Genomic DNA, 19,351 nt, shown 5'->3' with positions numbered 1-19,351 from the left:
AACGTTTGTGCAACACGTAAAAGATTTCATGTGACGCAAAGTAACTCTCGCAAATTTTAATTAGTTATCGATTTAGTACATTATAAGATTCAAGTACATTAAAAAAGATGGCGATAAGACAAGCAAATATGTTATAGTTTCACAAAAAGTTTTTATTTATGAAATGTTTTTGATACAAACATTTGTACGTAAAATAGTTCAATTCATGAGAAATGTTCTAATACATACAAGATTGTTTCCTTATAACAATGGTAATACATTTAATATCGCTACACTATATGTACATTTAAAATAATTATTTTAATTAATTTTAATTCAAGAGATAATTAATCGAAGGATTGAGAAAGTTAAAATATAATCGACAAACATCTAAGAATTAATTAAATTAGTATTTAATTATTCTTGATGGATGTAAAGAAAATAAGTTACCGTAAAATCAAGTTTTATTTCAAAAATTTATCTTGATTTTGCGTAAGTATCTTAGCCGACGATTTAGCATCCAAGAAAAGCGCATTGACTTCCTCAATGTCCTCCTTCTTAATGCTGGTTCTTTCATTGATTTTCGCCGTCAAAGCCGCAGGTGTTAGAAGTTGCACTACATATCTCAGAGTAGTTTTCGTGCCGAGTTCGCTGAGACTGGACAGAGCTTCATCGTCGATTTGCAATCCTTCCGTAACAGCTCTTAGTTTTACTATTTGTTCGATCTCTTGTCTCGAGTACGGAAGAGTTCTTACAATGAGAAGACGGTCCAACAGGTCGAGAGGTATGCCGTGTGGAGAGATAATGTCTTCAGATCCCCGGATCATGCAGCGGCCACGATTTGTAGCGAAAATAACGATCGGCGCTATAGCACTTTCCAACGCACGATGTAGATAAGTGAACGTCTCTATGTCTAGCATATGAACCTCGTCTATGAACAATACTCCTGGTACTAACTCAGCAATGCCTTGATCGATGTATTTGTTTACTACCTTGTTTATCTCTTTCCGCAACTTATCTGAAATGATTTGTTTCTAATTAGACACATCTCTAATTATAATTGAATGAGATACATAATTATATATCTCTAATGTATAACTCAATCTAAGAAAAATGTAAGTTTATAATGTAAAATATATTAATACGCCTGTTTCCATTCCATCATTTAACAGAATGGCACTACAAGCATCATCTTTAATTATAACTCGATAAATAGAACCTAAACTTGTATATTTTTTTCATTTTGAGTTTTTTTAGATTTACATGCTGAAAATTACGAATTATTCTGTATAAATAATGTACCGATGATTTTCTCTTTTACCTGTAATTTCGGTTTTCTTAGGTTTCATCAATTGTCCCATCATGGACATTATGTCCTGTCCTCCTTGCGGCTTGGAATTAGCTACATCCAGATCATGCAACGTTACATCTTGAATAACTTCCTTCTTTTTATGTACATCACCTTTCGGTAGAGGAACGTATTCCTCCGCTTCCAGATCGAATTCCGTAGCAAAATTATCGCTTCGACCTTGCCTCTTTACCGCCCCGCTATTGGCTTCGATGTAGATTACATCGCCAGCTTCCACCTTCTCTTTTTGCAGAGACTCGTATATGGAAGGGTCCAGTTTTAATTGTTTTGTGCCTTTGGAAGTCTTCAATCCGAGGACTACGTGAGATACAGTTTTACCATAGCCACCCATAGGATTCTCCGTTTCGACAGGTGTCAACTCGGTGACTTCACCCTCGTATACCTCTTTAGTCTCTTTGATCCGCAAGCCAATGGCCCTCCTGAAATTCTCCATGAGGACCTCGGTTTTCTTAATCTCCGAGCTGTAAACCTCCGAGCCCACCATAGGACAGAAAGGTACTTTGTTACCGAGTTCTTGAGCGATGGCAAGCGCTATCGCGGTCTTGCCTGTGCCTGGCGGACCGGCCAATAACACAGCACGTCCTGCCATCCTCTTTGACTTTATCATGTCGACGACAATGCCTGCTGCCTGTAAGACCAACATTACGCTTAACAATCCTGATCATCATCCATCGAATCATTAAGCCCCTTGCACAATGTCAGGCAACAGGCAATAAGAACAGGGAATAGAAATCAGAAATCACGTATAAATGCAGGATAAACAGTGACACAGGCAATAGACACAGAGTTTCCGTCACGTTGAAAATTCTGTGCCTATTGTCTGTTGCCAACCAATCGCAAATAGCATTCGAATTTTTTAGGTTGTAATTAACAATTTTTTAGTTATTTCCTGTTCCTATTGCCCGTTGCCCGGCATTGTGCAAGGGGCTTCAATGTACAACTAGAAAAAAATGAAAACAGGACTTTGATGCAAACTTTATATAGATTTTACTTTCATCTCTCTATTGAGAAAATAAAATATGCACGACAATGAGTATTTCCAGCAAGGTACACATAAGTACATAAATAAACAATTGTGCTAGTTAGTGTGCTATGTTATTATATCTATTATATTATTATACGTGTTGGGATGACACGTGGCTCCGCGTGAAGGCGGTTGATTCTTAATCAGGGGATCTCTGGTTCAAGTCCAGCCCTCATCCCTCTCATGAAACTCTCAAGTTATGAGATACATTAGAAAGTTTTGGTGTGAATATAAAAGAAGTAAATTGTAATTCATTTCGGGAGCAAATAAATTTACATTTAAATAATCATTACAACAGCTAAATGACTAATTAGAAATAGAGAACTGTAACGCATTCTCTTTGATACTCTCAGAAATGGAAGTTTCTATCGTTTATAAGTATAGCGCGGCACGATGCAGCGTGATGCTCGCCGGAAAAAACATTCCAACGCGGTTCCCGCCGCTTTCAAGGAAATCCTAACCTCTCTCGCCATTTCCTGACCGACGAGACCGGCCGCGCTCTGGAGAGCCGTGCCGCTTTCATCGAGTCCGAGGCCCTTGATGTGCGTGTGCGCGGAGATCCTCTGGGTCTTGGCGGTGCTCTTCACCTCCTCGATCTTCATCGTCGTAGCTCTCTCGCAAAAATTGACCGACGTAAACCGGCGACGGCGAGGTGAGCACGTTCGAATACTTGGAGCACGTTGCTATAGCTATCATGTTTGTTCGATAGTTCGATTGAATACATCCCCTCCTTCCGGTCGCGTTGTTAGAGCAACGCCATTAGCGGAAATCAAATGCGCAGCAGCTTGCGCGCCACGTTCCGATGCGCAAGCTCGTTTTATTGATCCGCTCGCCGATATTTCGCGGACGACTCCGTTTATTCGCGAATGAAATCAAGAGGCAAGCTCGAAAATAAGAGATATATCTCCCGAATTGTCAGTCGAGAAGAATTACGGTTTTAAATTCTGATTGTGGAAAATAGAGATTTTGTCAAGCTGACCGCGTCAAAAAGTCCGCGTCTAGCAATTGATACGTTTTTGGAAGGCTAGATGTCTCGTGGGACGACGATTTCTCGCTAGCGCCGCGGACGGGCTGATTTCATATATAAGAGCATTCTAGGCAAGGCTCCGGTGGGTCTGATGCACCTGGGAAAAAGCTAACGATAAATCGTAATGTTAATTTGAAGTTGCCGCTAATTTCAATACAGTTGAACTATCTCAGCCCAAGGTGTGACGTTGACCCATTTTGCTTCGAGATACCGTTTTCCCGCGGATTCTTTTTCGTCGAACCCTCAACCCTTTTTAATTCACTGTACTCTCGTGCTATTGTATTGATTCAGCTTTCCGTTCGAACGCGACCGACTCTACTTATTTTAACCGCAACTATGTATTCTCATCTGTTTTGGATTGGATTTTTTCGAGACTTTCAATTAATTATTAAAAATTTATTTATATCTTCGCGAAAGACATGACATTAATTTAAATAAATATTTTTTCTGTACAAAGTCATGTTGTTATACATCGTTAAATTTTTCTTATAATGTAGTATTATTAAATAGTAATATTTAATGGCATTATAAACGCTTTTGTGACATAATAAAAAAGCGCGCGTTGTAGTGTTCTAGTAGCAGAAAAATTGAAGAGACGGAACAATTGCAATTAATCAACATTCGAGGAATCGAGCTTTAATTTTTCTTATCTATTTCTATGCTGAACAAATTCACTCATATTTAATTATAACATAAATCATATTACATTAAAATTATAATACAGAATCGAGATACTACAATAATTCGTTCTTCGTAAGATTATCGTGCGACTCGATATTTTTTAGAACGAGAAACCACACTCGAACAAATTCGAGAATAATAAATAAACGTTTATTGTAATGTAGATTTCAACAGCTTACAAAACTTATGCGTTTATTAAGTACAGCGATTTATTTCTTTCAATTCCTTCGATTCTATCCTCCCTAAAACGGAATCACACTTTATACAGAGGCTTTGCTTCTCTGTCTTCAAACTCTGGTACTATCGTCTGGATATCTTTCATCTGGAACGGAAAATTATGTATTAAATGCAAACTTATACCGATGACGAGACATCGCGCAAAAAACTTACCTTAACATGAGCGTACAATATAATTCCCACCAATGTCAAAGTTATACCAATGACTTGATTTATCGCTAACGTTTCATGGAAAAGTAACGAGCCTCCTAGCAGCAGAAGGCAGAATTTGGAATGTCCGACCATATTATATCTGAGCATTTTGTTAAAGTGCATAACACGCGAGTTTGTTGACACCTCGTAATATAAAATTAGGATAAAAAGGATACGTTAAAGGCGAAGTCTTTCCTATGATCCAGTAGGAAGTTAAATTCACGAAGAACGCGACCACACCCGACAGTATCACCATGATCTGTAATTGACGTACAATATGATCGTTCAATAATCTCGAAAGCTTCACAGATTTGTCGCTAACGTTTCAGAAACGTACCATGTCCAACAGCGACCAACTGTGCGTGAATGTCTGTCCGACTGGCTCTAAAATTGGGACAACAATCAACAGCATAATGGCAGATAGTGGCGCTTGATAAAATAACAACTGCATTGGATCCATTTGAAACTCCTTCTGCTTTCTGTTTATCATCTGCAAGAAACGATAAATGAAATAATTGGCATTGCACACTTGTACCTGCACATAAAAATTTGTTTATAAAATTCCATAATTATCAAAAGTAAGAAATAACAGGCGCAGCACGTACAACTTGATACAGAGATGTCACCAGTACTCCCAGGGTCGCGTAGATGGTTCCAACGACGTTGAATTGTATGTCGTAATAAAAATTGATTACGACTCCCAGCGTAATTGGTATCAGAGTCAACTTAACGAGTATGCCAAAGTGCTTCCTATAAAATATCATCTGCATCACTATCACGCAGGGCGTCGTGAGCATCTTCGCCACCTGATAAGTCCCGACTGTGTTATGGGCCAGGCTCAGGTTCGTCAGGACGACGAATCCGCAAAACGTCATGGCGATCAACACCATCTCCTTGATGTCGATGTCCTTGACGCAGAAGACATCCAGCTTCTCGCAGATTATCAGGCCGACGAACGTCATGAAGAAGTGTATCATGGACAGCGTGATATTCGGAAAGCGAGTGTGGATGTAGAGCCATTTGTTCAGGAGCACAATAATAATTGAGAAGGCTATGTTTAGCGTCAGGTAAAACACGGTGACCACCTTCTTGTTCATCTTTAAAGACCTAACAATGTTTGCCGCCGCGAAAATTCAATGATTCCGTTAACAATAATGTTAACGTTGGCGTTAACGTTCAGGACATCAGGTTACATCTCACGCGAGCGCGCACACGGGGGCTCCCGGCTAGAGAAACATCAACAACAATACCACGACCGTTCCATTCGGATTCATTTATCGCTCCATCCGACAATCACATAATTCGCGTATGTCGAACGGTGTGCCATGTCCGAGTGTCTGGAGCATCCGTTCGCCAATCATTCAGCATTTCACTTTCAGACGACCGACAGCAATCGACATCACGCCATCACGAAGGGACGCTATCAAGGGACCTGGGATCCCACGTGACTTTCTTTCGCGAATGCACGAGAGTGCGTTCCAAAATATACTGACTACTCTGATAAAAAAAATTATCATATTTTCTAAGAATTTCTCATATTTTAGATTTATGAAAAATAATGAAAAAATATGTCAAACCTCTCAGATACTTTCAGAAACAATTGGATGAGGATTTTCAGAATATTTTGCATGTAAATTTGCATGAAAATTTTTTAATAAATTGCGCGGATTTTCTCATATTTATATTCTTTCTACAAAGACGGAAAAAATCTGAAATATTATTATTTTATTCTTTTATTATTATTTTGTCTAAGTTTCTCTGAAAAACGTTCCAATTTGTATAAAAAATCTAACATAAGAGCTGTCTTAAAATTTTCATAAAAATTCTGATATAATATCTTATTAATAATATGAAAAATTCTGATAAAATATAACATCGGAGTTTATAAATATCGCTTGAATTTTGAATTATTTTGTTTCTCGCAGTATTGCCGAGAGGGCATTAGTGCGCAGCGAGGTTTTTCCCGCCTATCTCCGATAAGTGTCTCGTCGATGACGTAAGTGAAGCACGAGGCGAGCGCCAAAAAACCGTTCGATAACCGCTCAAATCTTCGGCGGTTTTTCTGTGATGTAAAGTGACAAAATTGTTGTAGCAACTCCCTGAAAAGTATCGGAACATGGTAGAGTTCCCGCTTGGGTATCGCGAGGTCGTGCCGGACCAAACACTGCCAGAGAAATGGAAAGAGATCACTCTGAACACAGGTAAAGCGTGTCCTAACCTCCGCCCGGAGACTCGGCCGCCCGGCAAACGAAATTTCGCTCGCGATGTCACATAAAAACGCCTCGAGGAACTGTTCACGGCGACGCGCAAGTACGGCGCTCGCGGAATAATGTATTGTGTAACGTTTATAAGTCGAAGTATCAATTTTCGCACACGCTCTAACCTCTGCCTGTCTATTCTCTGCTCGGTCTATGTAAATTGATTTTGGATTTTTAACGCCGTAAATTAAACGGCACACGTGACCGATCCTAAATTTATATATGTGTCAAACACGTACGTCAATTTGCCGCGTTTCGGTAAAATTAATTTTAGCGTAATAATTATTATTTAATTACTATTCTCTTGCTGTTATATGAAATCTTATAATAAGTAATCGTATAATATATAATAAGAATTAAAATAATTGTTATTATATTATTATCCATCAACGAGGAATACATAATAAGGATTTTATTTTTACAGGTGGAAGCCAAAGTACGTTGCAAGACATAAAAGTACCAGAGAGAGCAGGCGGCTACTCGTACAAAGATTCTTCCACGTATTTCACTCGTAATCGCTTTATTTACTGGCGCATTTGCCATGACGTACTCGAATTGGTCGAGCACAGTTTGGATATTAATCTTGCCAACTGTCGAGTGAGATACAAATTTACGGACACTCCGATTCTAGATGGGATTTCCATTCACGAGACAGTCAACTCTGTCATTATCTTAATCGTCACTGTTTCCAGCGTTCACAAGCTTTCCTTTTCTCATCCAGATAAGATCCACAATCAAGTACGCACGAATTTTGTTACTCGTTTTTGATATATATTTTGTTACCAAGAATATTCTGTCAATAATAAAATATTCTATTTTCTTTAAGGAAAATCTATTGGGCACATATACAGATCTCAGTGTACAATCTATATTCAGCGAAGCCACCGTACAACATGCCAGAGATCCTCACACATTTCACATTATTTCCAATGCTGGAGCTACAAGTAAGAGATTGCAAAATATGGCGTAGTAATTACAACAACGCAATAAATTTAATTTTGTCACTGTATTATATGCCAGACATTGATTTGACAATGTTTTTAGATTCTCCAGTGCCTCATGCAGCAGCGTCGTGGCTTACCTTGCCGCAAGAAGAGGCGCTGTTTGCCCTTGCCTATAGTTCGGCCACTATATTACTCTTGAGGCTCGACACTCTCACAGGTCTCGTGCACACCAGCGAACTGAAACAGGACTCGATAATGCCCAAATTTTTAAGCGGCATAGCCACTGCATTCAGAGGTCGTAATACCGAAGCTTATGTGGCTATGTCTCTCGTTATACACAGTTACGGTAGCGATACGTATCTGTTTGCGTTATGTCGAGAGGGCAATGTACGTATATGGTCCTGTAACAAGACGCAGTGTGTGGCTGTGACGGACGCAGCCACCGAGAATCGTGTTGTATCTCAAGGTGCGCAAGCCCACGTCTTGAGGAAAGCGCTGGGCAACGATGACGAAATGTATCTTGGAATTTTCTTAAAATTCGGCACGGGATGCGAATTCAGCATTCTGAAGCCTGTGCAGGACAATGGCATATTCAAGTTTGTTAGATTATGTACGTTATACGCGCCAGATGTGAGTACTTTCATTGATATGCTCTCTTTTTATGTATCATACTGTGAAACAAACGTAACGAATTTACATTATTTTTACACAGCAACATCTGGTGGATTTTGCATTTACCCCAACTAGATTGTGGGCAGTGTGGAGGACCGCGGACATGGATACTGTGGCAGTGACGCACGCACAGTTACCACTAACAGTTACCACTAATCAAGAATGGGAAACTACGATCTTGGAACAAGCGCGCGACAGAGATTATATTGTAACCGAACCTGGAACGGATCCGAGAGAAGCGTACATCAATTACATATTTCATCCTGGACAATTCTCATTAGCGGACATCACGAAAGCTCTGAGCATCTACAGAAGGTCCAATGTAGTTGCAGACATGACTTTTTCACCGGCCGTTTTAAAGGAGAGAGTGTGTATGGCCGTAGAGGCTGAGATGCAAGCGGAAGTGATGGATTACGTGATTATGGATGAAGATTATCTCGAAATCGCTAATCGATGTTGGTCGAAATTCTATTCGTGCGTCGTTCAATATCACGCCAACGGTACTCGTCCAGTAGGTCTGCTGTTACTGCCGAGCGTTTACGGCGCAGTATTATTGAAGAAGTCCTCGTTCTCGCTTCTGAGACCTATGGAAGCCTTAGAACATCTGGTGCTTTGCAACGATAAGTCTTATATTTCTCGGTTCAAGACAACGCCCGTTCTGTCGCAAGATGAGGACACATGCCAAGATCTAATCGTGTTAATGTCCGCGTTGGTCATGTTAGGAGAACAATTATCTGAAGAGACTAAAACGGAAATCGAGAGAGAATTGTATCATCTGAGAAGTCCAGATATCATAATCGACGATTTGCTGTCGAAACTGATGTTGGAACCCGACGATTCTGTGAGTATTTCAATTAATTTCTATTCTAGTTTTCTTTATATGTTGGAAATCTGTCCCATATAACGCGTACACTGTTAAAAATAGCTGTCGGATTTTGACTTCCAATCGCAACTCTGTCACAAACTGAGTAACGTCAAAGACATATCGAGTGCCATGGCCATGTTGTTGGAAGCTTTAACGTATGATCTTGGGCAGCCAAATAAGCTGCAATTTGATGATGATCACGATACTTCGAAGATCTTGTTGAACGTCAGTCATCTATTTGGCAGTCAACTAGGAATTTCCGCGGTGGCGGAAACCATAACGCAAATAGCGCTCTTGAGATTCTCCGTCTGCAGGGATTTATTGATGCTGCAACAACTCATACTGCTGCGTCCTGAGATGTTTAATTCGAGATCTTTACACACTATAAGATCATCGTTGGCGCCGAGAACCGTTGTACTTACTCAAGCTTACTATGTCGTCACATGGATATGCGAATCGACAGCAACGTATACGCCTTCGCAATCATTACTGTAAGTCTTACATCGTTTTAATGTAGTGTAAAAACTATATAAATTTCTTTCTTATTATTACACGATATCTAAACAGCATCGTGAAAACGTATAAAAAAGATTATAAAATTTCAGCGAATCCAGCTCTCAGCGTCTTTCAACTCTTAAGCTCGCTGATTCGCGAATTAATGTTGGACAAAGGCAGCACCGATCTCTCTCGCTGTTAGAACTGTTTATTCACAGTAGCGGTGCGAAACACGCTCATATTCTGATGGCCCAAGCGAATATGGACCCAACCACACTGATACCGTGGCATTACAGTATGCTAACGCATGTGACGCTTCTCGCGCAACTTGTGTATCCTTTAATAACAGTCTTAGCAGTTTGCGTGAAGTCCAGTTTCATTGTCTCTTCATATTTTCTTAAACAAAGCAATTAGATGGCCGATATCCGGAAATTTTATCTTCCCCGAATGGTTACTCTCCAGTTGCCAATTCCTGCTTGTTCAAGAATACGTGAGACTTCTGAATATGTGGTGCGAATGGAACAGTCCCTCGAGGAAATTTATATTAGCCGTTGCCTTATTAGAAATGGGAGAGATGCGAAAGGCATGCGATCATTTTCTTCGTGCTTCCAACGGAATATTGACCGACGTGTTTTTAGTGGATGCCTTACTCAATTCTAACGTGACATCGAAAAATAAGGATCTAGTTCATTATTACCTGAAAGTTATCAAATTGTTCGAGGAACATAATGCGTCCGACTGTATCATAGAGATCGCCGAAACGGCCATAGCAACCGCCGACGCGGATGATCCGAATTTACCGACGCTTCATTCCATAATATTCGCACAACATTTGAGTCTGGGTCATCACGCGGAAGCTTACCATTGCCTGAATGCGAATCCAGACCCCGTGCGCAGAGTGGACTGCTTACGGCAATTGGTTGTTACGTTATTCGAAAAGAAATTGTTAATAGATTTAATTTCTTTTCCCTACGTCGATATGTACGAGGATCTCGAAAGAATAGTAGAAGGTAGAGCCAGAAGCGTCGATCTTATGGAAAACAATTATTATAATTTTCTGTACAGTTTCCATGTCAATAAGCAAAATATGCGGAAAGGTGAGTTTCTTGTTCTATAATTGTGGGCATCTATCTCACGTTGCTACAAATTTCTTTTATATTTTCACAGCCGCGTCCATAATGTACGAACAAGCTATGCGTTTAAGTCAAGAACCTCACTCCACGCCGATTATAGCGAAGCAAGCACAATGTTTACTGGCGTGTATCAATGCTTTGCATCATGTAAGCGAGAAGTACAGATGGATCGTAAGGCCTGTAGTTGATCAGAGCATCCCCAGCGAGATGAACTCGTCGAACCTACAAAAGAAGAGAAGCATTGACGGAAAAGAAGTATCGCATTACAAGATAAAGAAACAAATCGAAGTGCTCGAATTAGATGACATCAGAAAAGAATATTATATAGTGGACGCAAGATTAAAAATATCGAAAGTAAATTCGGAAATGCATATAGTCACCCATACCGGTAAATGTCTTTTAACTACGTAATTTAGCTTTACAAGGAAAATGAATGGATTTTATTATAATTTAAAAATTGGATTATTCTAAAAAAAAGATGTCTATATATTTCAGAACTATCCGAGCTTATCGTCACCTTGTGTAGCACTGGTTTGTACGCAACGGCGTTACATTTATGTGATGTATTTAAAATTAGTAAAGCCTCTGTACTCAAAAGCTTGACCTCTCAATGCATCAAACTAAGTCAACGCGAAGATCCAAATGCCTGGGATTGGTTAATACAAAATGATATATTTGGTGCGCATAGAGTTATGATAATTTTTGTGTAACCGTTACACTGCGGAACAATATTTTTTCCAAGAGCTATATGACGGTCAATATTCTTTTTCAGATATTGGAATATCTAATACAACTATTACGAACACCGCTTGGAGATTATTGGAGTACTTCACATTGAAGCACGAAGAGAGTGATAACTGCGAATTACATAAGGCCGTTGCGCAAAAATTATTGCAGGATGGAGCTTTTCTACCACAATGGTTATTAATATCGTATAAGGTAACTGCTCAGTCAAATTTATATGTAGTGTTTCTATATTTATAAAATATTATATTCACCATAAAAATATTGCAGAAGCGAAACGCCTCAGAACTTTTACATCTCATGCTAAATACTGGTCGTCTAGTGGAAGCCACCGACTTAGCGGTAGATTATATTAACGCGGTATTAGGTAGCGGTAAAGAATATTTTGGTCTTGAAACACCATTAGTAGCTACCGCGCCGTCTGTTTGGTTACCGCATAATACCATAGAAGTATTGCTAAGTGAATTAAAGCACTTGAGTAAAGACTCTGCTTATAAAGAGGTATATATTAAATGTATATTTTTAAGTATATTTTTATACTTATATTAATACCATAACTCAATATATGCTGCGATTTATATTTTAGAGCTACGAGAGATTAAACGCAACGTTTAAGAGCTATCTGAAAACTGTAAAACGCGTTTCAGAAGACATGATTAAAATGAAAATGATGAATGAACAATCCTAGTGGTAAGTAACATATCCATTTATTCAATATGTATAAGTATCACAAAAATTCTTGTATATATCAGTTTTGAGCTCCCAGTTCAATGTACATATGGAAGAAAAACTTATACAATATATATAATTATTTGGTCAATATATATAAGTTTCATATATAAGTCAATATATATATGAATATAAAAATAAAGGCTTACAAGATTAAAATCACAGACAAAGGAGCATCGAGCCGTAACAAGTTGTTGGTGTTCATATATTCTATATTAATTAAAAAATTACAGACGTTTCAGACCTATATAGGACCATCCACAGTGTCGTACAATTAAGTCAATTAACGCAACAGTTCGTTGAATTCGGAGTAAACCATGAAACCATTTAATTAATATAGAATATATGAACACCAACACCTTGTTACGGCCGCTGCTCCTTTGTCTGTGATTTCAATATATATAATTATTTGGTATAAATGCATTAAGTATAAACTGGATCAACTGGATCAACTGGATCGTGATTAAGTGACAATATAGTTGTTAATATGATAACGATGGTGAGCATTGCAGTAGTAATTGCGGGTACCGTATGAGGACTTCGTTCGAACAGTACCTGTAATGGCCGTTTGAAATTTTAAATTTTAATTGCATATTCCATCAATAAAGTGATCGTGATTACAATAAATTTAAAGTCGTTACCATTAATAAAACTACTACTGCAAGAATAAAAATAGATCCGACTGGTACCAAGAAGGATGCAGCCCATTCTAAAAAAATCTTATATAGAAAACAAGTCTTGTATTATTTTTATATTAGATGCTCACCTAATTGCAAATTCTGGTTAAGTCTAATACTTTTGTATTTTTCAATTGCAGAATCAAGCTCACTTGTATCTACAGTTCGCGTATCATCTCTCAACTGGTCTCCTGCGATGTACATACTTGTGTCAATTTATATTATTAATACAGTATCTGAAACAGTATAAAAAAATTATCATTTATAATTTTTGAAGTTAATTCTGACTTTTATATCTATCAATGATTTTTCCATTATGTAATAAGGGAATTTTTTGTTTGTATGGTGATTTAAAGTGCCAAGAATGGATTGTAATATACTTTACACATCTCGTTAGAATACAGAGTCAACGGTAAGGATGCCTTGTTGAATGTTTAAATTTTAATCTTAAATTATTGTTTGTTACATCTCATTATTTATTATTATTTCTATAGCTTTAGAAGCTACGGAATACGTATAATAAAGTTAAATGCCGTTGTCACGTTTTCTTTATTTGTACGTTGCAATGTCTACAGCCTTACCTCTTCTGTAATCTAACAATGTTTATTGTATAAAACAGTCTCATTAAAGACTGTTACTGATTTGCGTCATTCTCAATATGATAGTATAATATTATATAGAAATAATTTCTTCCATTTTTACATTAAACACGAATATCAACAAACAATTTTTTATTGTTTACCGTGAGTTTTAAGAGCAGTGATGTAAACACTATGTGTTTATAAACCGATGTTTTTACTTGCAACTTTTATTTAAATCCTGTCATACTGTCTAAGATAGAAAGTAAATTTTATTATGAAAATAAAACGAGACAATCATCTGTGTAACTTTCAGAAAAATGCGACATTATGCAACCATAATGTATACAATGAAAACATTCGTAATTATTGAATCAAATATTATAATAGAAGATATGCTTCACACTTTAAATCTTATACATTTTTCTAACGTGATCGTATGTGTGTAATTGCGTTACTAACAACAGTTAATTCGAATTCAGTGCCAAGCGAGTTTTATCACTATATAAAATCGTCCTAAATAGTCAAATCAAAAGTTTTGCAAAGTGTCTACTACAGATTTTATCTACGAAATGTTAACGGAAATGTAAAATATTGAATCCACACGATGGCAAATTGACAAGAGAAATAGAGAAAAACCTGTCGTTTCGTATATCTGCCATATAAATAATATTTCATTTGTAAGATGACAGATACTGCTCGGGTTCTGTTGCCAACCTGTTATCAGATTATGAGTGACCACGGTCAAACTCCAATTAGCTTAATCAAGCAACATCTGCACAATTTCAACATAGAATTATAAATTCAATACATGAGAAAAAAGATTAGATTAAAGATAAAAGGATTTAGAAAGCGATTCTGCCGGTTGAATCAATCGCCAACCAAGTTAATCAGAATTTGATCAAAGTTGAACTTGCTAACCAGGTTCTGCCGGCAAAACACAAGCGTACCGTGAACACAGTTGACGCCAGTCTATCAAGGGTACGTTCCCAAGTATACTGACAATACCAGGATCAGACATCCAAGTTATATACGTTATACATTTTCTCTACTGTCAGTAGATTCTGTAACGCATCCAGAGAAACTTGACCCAATCTGCTGGTGTACCGATAACACTTTATTCGTCGAAGCTGGCGTATTAGCGCAATTGTACGCACGTATATATGCTTACGTCGACGTAAGCAACATCCTGTCACGCAGGATTCTTTCGATTAGTGCCATTTCTCGATAAGCAACATCGTCCGAACTGAAAACAGAGATAGAAACTAACAACAAGCTGGAACCAACGTGATCGGCGGCATACGGCGGCACCCCACTCGCTGTGTGCACCGTAACATCTTATTTGTATGCGCCGAGCGACAAGCGAGATAAACAAGTTAAAAGTTTAATCTCTCCTCTCACCGCACGCGAGATACCTGTCTTCGGTCCCGCAGATCACCGCAGATGATTTCGTCTCGTGTCGTGGGTACGTACGCTCGCCGCTCGCCTCGACTGCACTCTCCTGAGCAACGTATACGCCTTCGCAATCATTACTGTAAGTCTTACATCGTTTTAATGTAGTGTAAAAACTGTATAAATTTCTTTCTTATTATTACACGATATCTAAACAGCATCGTGAAAACGTATAAAAAAGATTATAAAATTTCAGCGAATCCAGCTCTCAGCGTCTTTCAACTCTTAAGCTCGCTGATTCGCGAATTAATGTTGGACAAAGGCAGCATCGATCTCTCTCGCTGTTAGAACTGTTTATTCACAATAACGGTGCAAAACACGCTCATATTCTGATGGCCCAAGCGAATATGGACCCAACCACTCCGATACCGTGGCATTACAGTATGCTAACGCATGTGACGCTTCTCGCGCAACTTGTGTATCCTTTAATAACAAGTCTTAGCAGTTTGCGTGAAGTCCAGATTCATTGTCTCTTCATATTTTCTTAAACAAAGCAATTAGATGGCCGAGATATCCGGAAATTTTATCTTCCCCGAATGGTTACTCTCCAGTTGCCAATTCCTGCTTGTTCAAGAATACGATGAGACTTCTGAATATGTGGTGCGAATGGAACAGCCCCTCGAGGAAATTTATATTAGCCATTGCCTTATTAGAAATGGGAGAGATGTGAAAGGCATGCGATCATTTTCTTCGTGCTTCCAACGGAATATTGACCGACGTGTTTTTAGTGGATGCCTTACTCAATTCTAACGTGACATCGAAAAATAAGGATCTAGTTCATTATTACCTGAAAGTTATCAAATTGTTCGAGGAACATAATGCGTCCGACTGTATCATAGAGATCGCCGAAACGGCCATAGCAACCGCCGACGCGGATAATCCGAATTTACCGACGCTTCATTCCATAATATTCGCACAACATTTGAGTCTGGGTCATCACGCGGAAGCTTACCATTGTCTCAATGCGAATCCAGACCCCGTGTGCAGAGTGGACTGTTTACGACAATTGGTTGTTACGTTATTCGAAAAGAAATTGTTAATAGATTTAATTTCTTTTCCCTACGTCGATATGTACGAGGATCTCGAAAGAATAGTAGAAGGTAGAGCCAGAAGCGTCGCGATCTTATGGAAAACAATTATTATAATTTGCTATACAGTTTCCATTTCAATAAGCAAAATATGCAAAAAAGTGAGTTTCTTGTTTTATAATTGTGGGCATCTATCTCACGGTGCTACAAATTTCTTTTATATTTTCACAGCCGCGTCCATAATGTACGAACAAGCTATGCGTTTAGGTCAAGAACCTCACTCCACGCCGATTATAGCGAAGCAAGCACAATGTTTACTGGCGTGTATCAATGCTTTGCATCATGTAAGCGAGAAGTACAAATGGATCGTAAGGCCGGTAATTGATCAGAGCATCCCCAGCGAGATGAACTCGTCGAATCCACAAAAGAAGAGAAGCATTAAAGGTACATATTAAATGTATATTTTTAAGTATATTTTTATACTTATATTAATACCATAACTCGATATATACCGCGATTTATATTTTAGAGCTACGAGAGATTAAACGCAACGTTTAAGAGCTATCTGAAAACTGTAAAACGCGTTTCGGAAGACATGATTAAAATGAAAATGATGAATGGAACAATCCTAGTGGTAACATATCCATTTATTCAATATGTATAAGTATCACAAAAATTCTTGTATATATCAGTTTTGAGCTCCCAGTTCAATGTACATATGGAAGAAAGACTTATACAATATATATAATTATTTGGTCAATATATATATAAGTCAATATATATAATTATTTGGTATAAATGCATTAAGTATAAACTGGATCGTGATTAAGTGACAATATAGCTGTCAATACGATAACGATGGTGAGCATTGCAGTAACAATTGCGGCTACCGTGTGAGGACATCGTTTGAACAGTACCTGTAATGGCCGTTTAAAATTTTAAATTTTAATTGAACATTCCATCAATAGAGTAATCATGATTACAATAAATTTAAAGTCGTTACCATTAATAAAACTACCACTGCAAGAATAAAAATAGATCCGACTGGTAACAAGAAGGATGCAGCCCAATAATGTCTCATTTCAGGTTCTATAAAAAGAAATAATTACATTACTTTAAACTTGTTCTAAAAAATCTTATATAGAAAACAATATCTTGTATATTTTTATATCAGATGCTCACCTAATTGCCAATTCTGATTAAGTCTATAAATGGAAGAAGGCGATTTTATTATAATACTTTTGTATTTTTCAATTGCAGAATTAAGCGCACTTCTTGTATCTACAGTTCGCGTATCATCTCTCAACTGGTCTCCTGCGATGTACATACTTGTGTCAATTTATATTATTAATACAGTAACTGAAACAGTATAAAAAAATTATCATTTATAATTTTTGAAGTTAATTCTGACTTTTACATCTATCAATGAGTTTTCCATTATGTAATAAGGGAATTTTTTTGTTTATATGGTGATTTAAAGTGCCAAGAATGGATTGTAATATACTTTATACATCTCGTTAGAATACAGTCAACGGTAAGGATGCCTTGTTGAATGTTTAAATTTTAATCTTAAATTATTGTTTGTTACATCTCATTATTTATTATTATTTCTATAGCTTTAGAAGCTACAGAATACGTATAATAAAGTTAAATGCCGTTGTCACGTTTTCTTTATTTGTACGTTGCAATGTCTACAGCCTTACCTCTTCTGTAATCTAACGATGTTTATTGTATAAGACATTCTCATTAAAGACTGTTACTGAGAGAGAGAGATTTGCGTCATTCTCAATATGATAGTATAATATTATATAGAAATAATTTCTTCCATTTTTACATTAAACACGAATATCAACAAACAATTTTTTATTGTTTACCGTGAGTTTTAAGAGCAGTGATGTAAACACTATGTGTTTATAAACCGATGTTTTTACTTGCAACTTTTATTTAAATCCTGTCATACTGTCTAAGATAGAAAGTAAATTTTATTATGAAAATAAAACGAGACAATCATCTGTATAACTTTCAGAAAAATGCGACATCATGTAACCATAATGTATACAATGAAAACATTCGTAATTATTGAATCAAATATTATAATAGAAGATATGCTTCACACTTTAAATCTTATACATTTTTCTAATGTAATCGTATATGTGTAATTGCGCTACTAACAACAGTTAATTCAAATTCAGTGCCAAGCGAGTTTTATCACTATATGAAATCGTCCTAAATAGTCAAATCAAAAGTTTTGCAATGTGTCTACTACAGATTTTATCTACGAAATGTTAACGGAAATGTAAAATATTGAATCCACTCGATGGCAAATTGACAAGAGAAATAGAGAAAAACCTGTCGTTTTTCGTATATCTGCCATATAAATAATATTTCATTTGTAAGATGACAGATACTGCTCGTGTTCTGTTGCCAATCCGTTATCAGATTATGAGTGACCACGGTCAAACTCCAATTAGCTTAATCAAGCAACATCTGCACAATTTCAACATAGAATTATAAATTCAATACATGAGAAAAAAGATTAGATTAAAGATAAAAGGATTTAGAAAGCGATTCTGCCGGTTGAATTAATCGCCAACCAAGTTAATCAGAATTTGATCAAAGTTGAACTTGCTACTCAGGTTCTGCCGGCAAAACACAAGCGTACCGTTGGACACAGTTGACACCCCAGTCTATCAAGGGTACGTTCCCAAGTACACTGACAATACCAGGATCAGACATCCAAGTTTATACACGCTATAAATTTTTTCTACTGTCAACAGATTCTGTAACGCATCCAGAGATACTTGACCCAATCTGCTGGTGTCCCGATAACACTTTATTCGCCGAGGCTGGCGTATTAGCGCAATTATACGCGCGTATACATGCTTACCTCGACGTACAACATCCTCTCACGCGGGATTCTTTCGATTAGTGCCATTTCCCGATGAGCAACATCGTCCGAACTGAAAACAGAGATAGAGACTAACAACAGGCTGGCACCGACGTGATCGGCGGCATACGGTTAACGCACCCCGGCCGCTGCGCGCACCGTAACAACATCGTATTTGTATGCGCCGAGCGACAAGCGAGATAAACAAGTTAAAAGTTCAATCGCTCCTCTCGCCGCACGCGAGGCGAGATACCTGTCTTCGGTTCCGCAGATCACCGCAGATGATTCCGTCTCGTGGGTGGGTATACGTACGCTCGCCGCTCGCCTCGACTGCACTCTCCTGCACCCGGCGCGAATATAAATTCACCTCTCTTCTCGTT

The 19,351-nt window shown here is 37.8% G+C and overlaps 3 protein-coding genes and 1 long non-coding RNA gene across 5 annotated transcripts; 1 reads left to right on the top strand and 3 right to left on the bottom strand.

The window, feature by feature from the left end:
- Positions 1-131: 131 nt before the first annotated feature.
- Pont (RuvB-like helicase pontin) lies at positions 132-3,076 on the bottom strand. The gene is made up of 3 exons (XM_071703091.1): positions 2,834-3,076; positions 1,301-1,976; positions 132-997 (listed from the first exon to the last, which is right to left on the bottom strand). Exons 1-3 carry the CDS (start codon positions 2,972-2,974, stop codon positions 444-446), a joined length of 1,371 nt encoding a protein of 456 aa, XP_071559192.1. The 5' UTR covers positions 2,975-3,076; the 3' UTR covers positions 132-443.
- A 1,132-nt stretch (positions 3,077-4,208) lies between these two features.
- LOC139770841 (solute carrier family 35 member E3-like) lies at positions 4,209-5,912 on the bottom strand. The gene is made up of 5 exons (XM_071703089.1): positions 5,115-5,912; positions 4,847-4,999; positions 4,686-4,768; positions 4,471-4,609; positions 4,209-4,402 (listed from the first exon to the last, which is right to left on the bottom strand). The coding sequence occupies exons 1-5, from the start codon at positions 5,604-5,606 to the stop codon at positions 4,334-4,336; spliced, it is 936 nt and encodes a 311-aa protein (XP_071559190.1). The 5' UTR covers positions 5,607-5,912; the 3' UTR covers positions 4,209-4,333.
- Nup160 (nuclear pore complex protein Nup160) lies at positions 5,904-18,014 on the top strand. Of its 2 annotated transcripts, none has more exons than XM_071703081.1 (14): positions 5,904-5,980; positions 6,435-6,710; positions 7,192-7,505; positions 7,594-7,711; positions 7,812-8,341; positions 8,424-9,224; positions 9,309-9,739; positions 9,854-10,075; positions 10,158-10,840; positions 10,911-11,264; positions 11,372-11,554; positions 11,649-11,815; positions 11,891-12,121; positions 16,614-18,014. In XM_071703081.1, the coding sequence occupies exons 2-14, from the start codon at positions 6,626-6,628 to the stop codon at positions 16,746-16,748; spliced, it is 4,254 nt and encodes a 1,417-aa protein (XP_071559182.1). In that variant the 5' UTR covers positions 5,904-5,980; positions 6,435-6,625; the 3' UTR covers positions 16,749-18,014. The 2 variants fall into 2 exon arrangements, with proteins under 2 accessions (XP_071559182.1, XP_071559183.1); XM_071703082.1 differs by lacking the exons at positions 5,904-5,980; positions 16,614-18,014 and adding exons at positions 12,207-12,310; positions 13,167-13,824 and having other exon boundaries at positions 6,453-6,710.
- Positions 17,267-19,336, bottom strand: LOC139770842 (uncharacterized). The gene is made up of 3 exons (XR_011717830.1): positions 19,113-19,336; positions 18,972-19,044; positions 17,267-17,398 (listed from the first exon to the last, which is right to left on the bottom strand). It is a non-coding gene; the product is annotated as an uncharacterized lncRNA (long non-coding RNA).
- Positions 19,337-19,351: the final 15 nt, after the last annotated feature.

Source organism: Temnothorax nylanderi, unplaced genomic scaffold, assembly GCF_030848795.1.
Source record: "Temnothorax nylanderi isolate EJ_2023f unplaced genomic scaffold, tnyl_v1.0 TNYL_tig0033_pilon, whole genome shotgun sequence".
Classification (NCBI taxonomy): Eukaryota; Metazoa; Arthropoda; class Insecta; order Hymenoptera; family Formicidae; genus Temnothorax; species Temnothorax nylanderi.
This window is presented reverse-complemented; position numbering and strand designations above follow the sequence as displayed.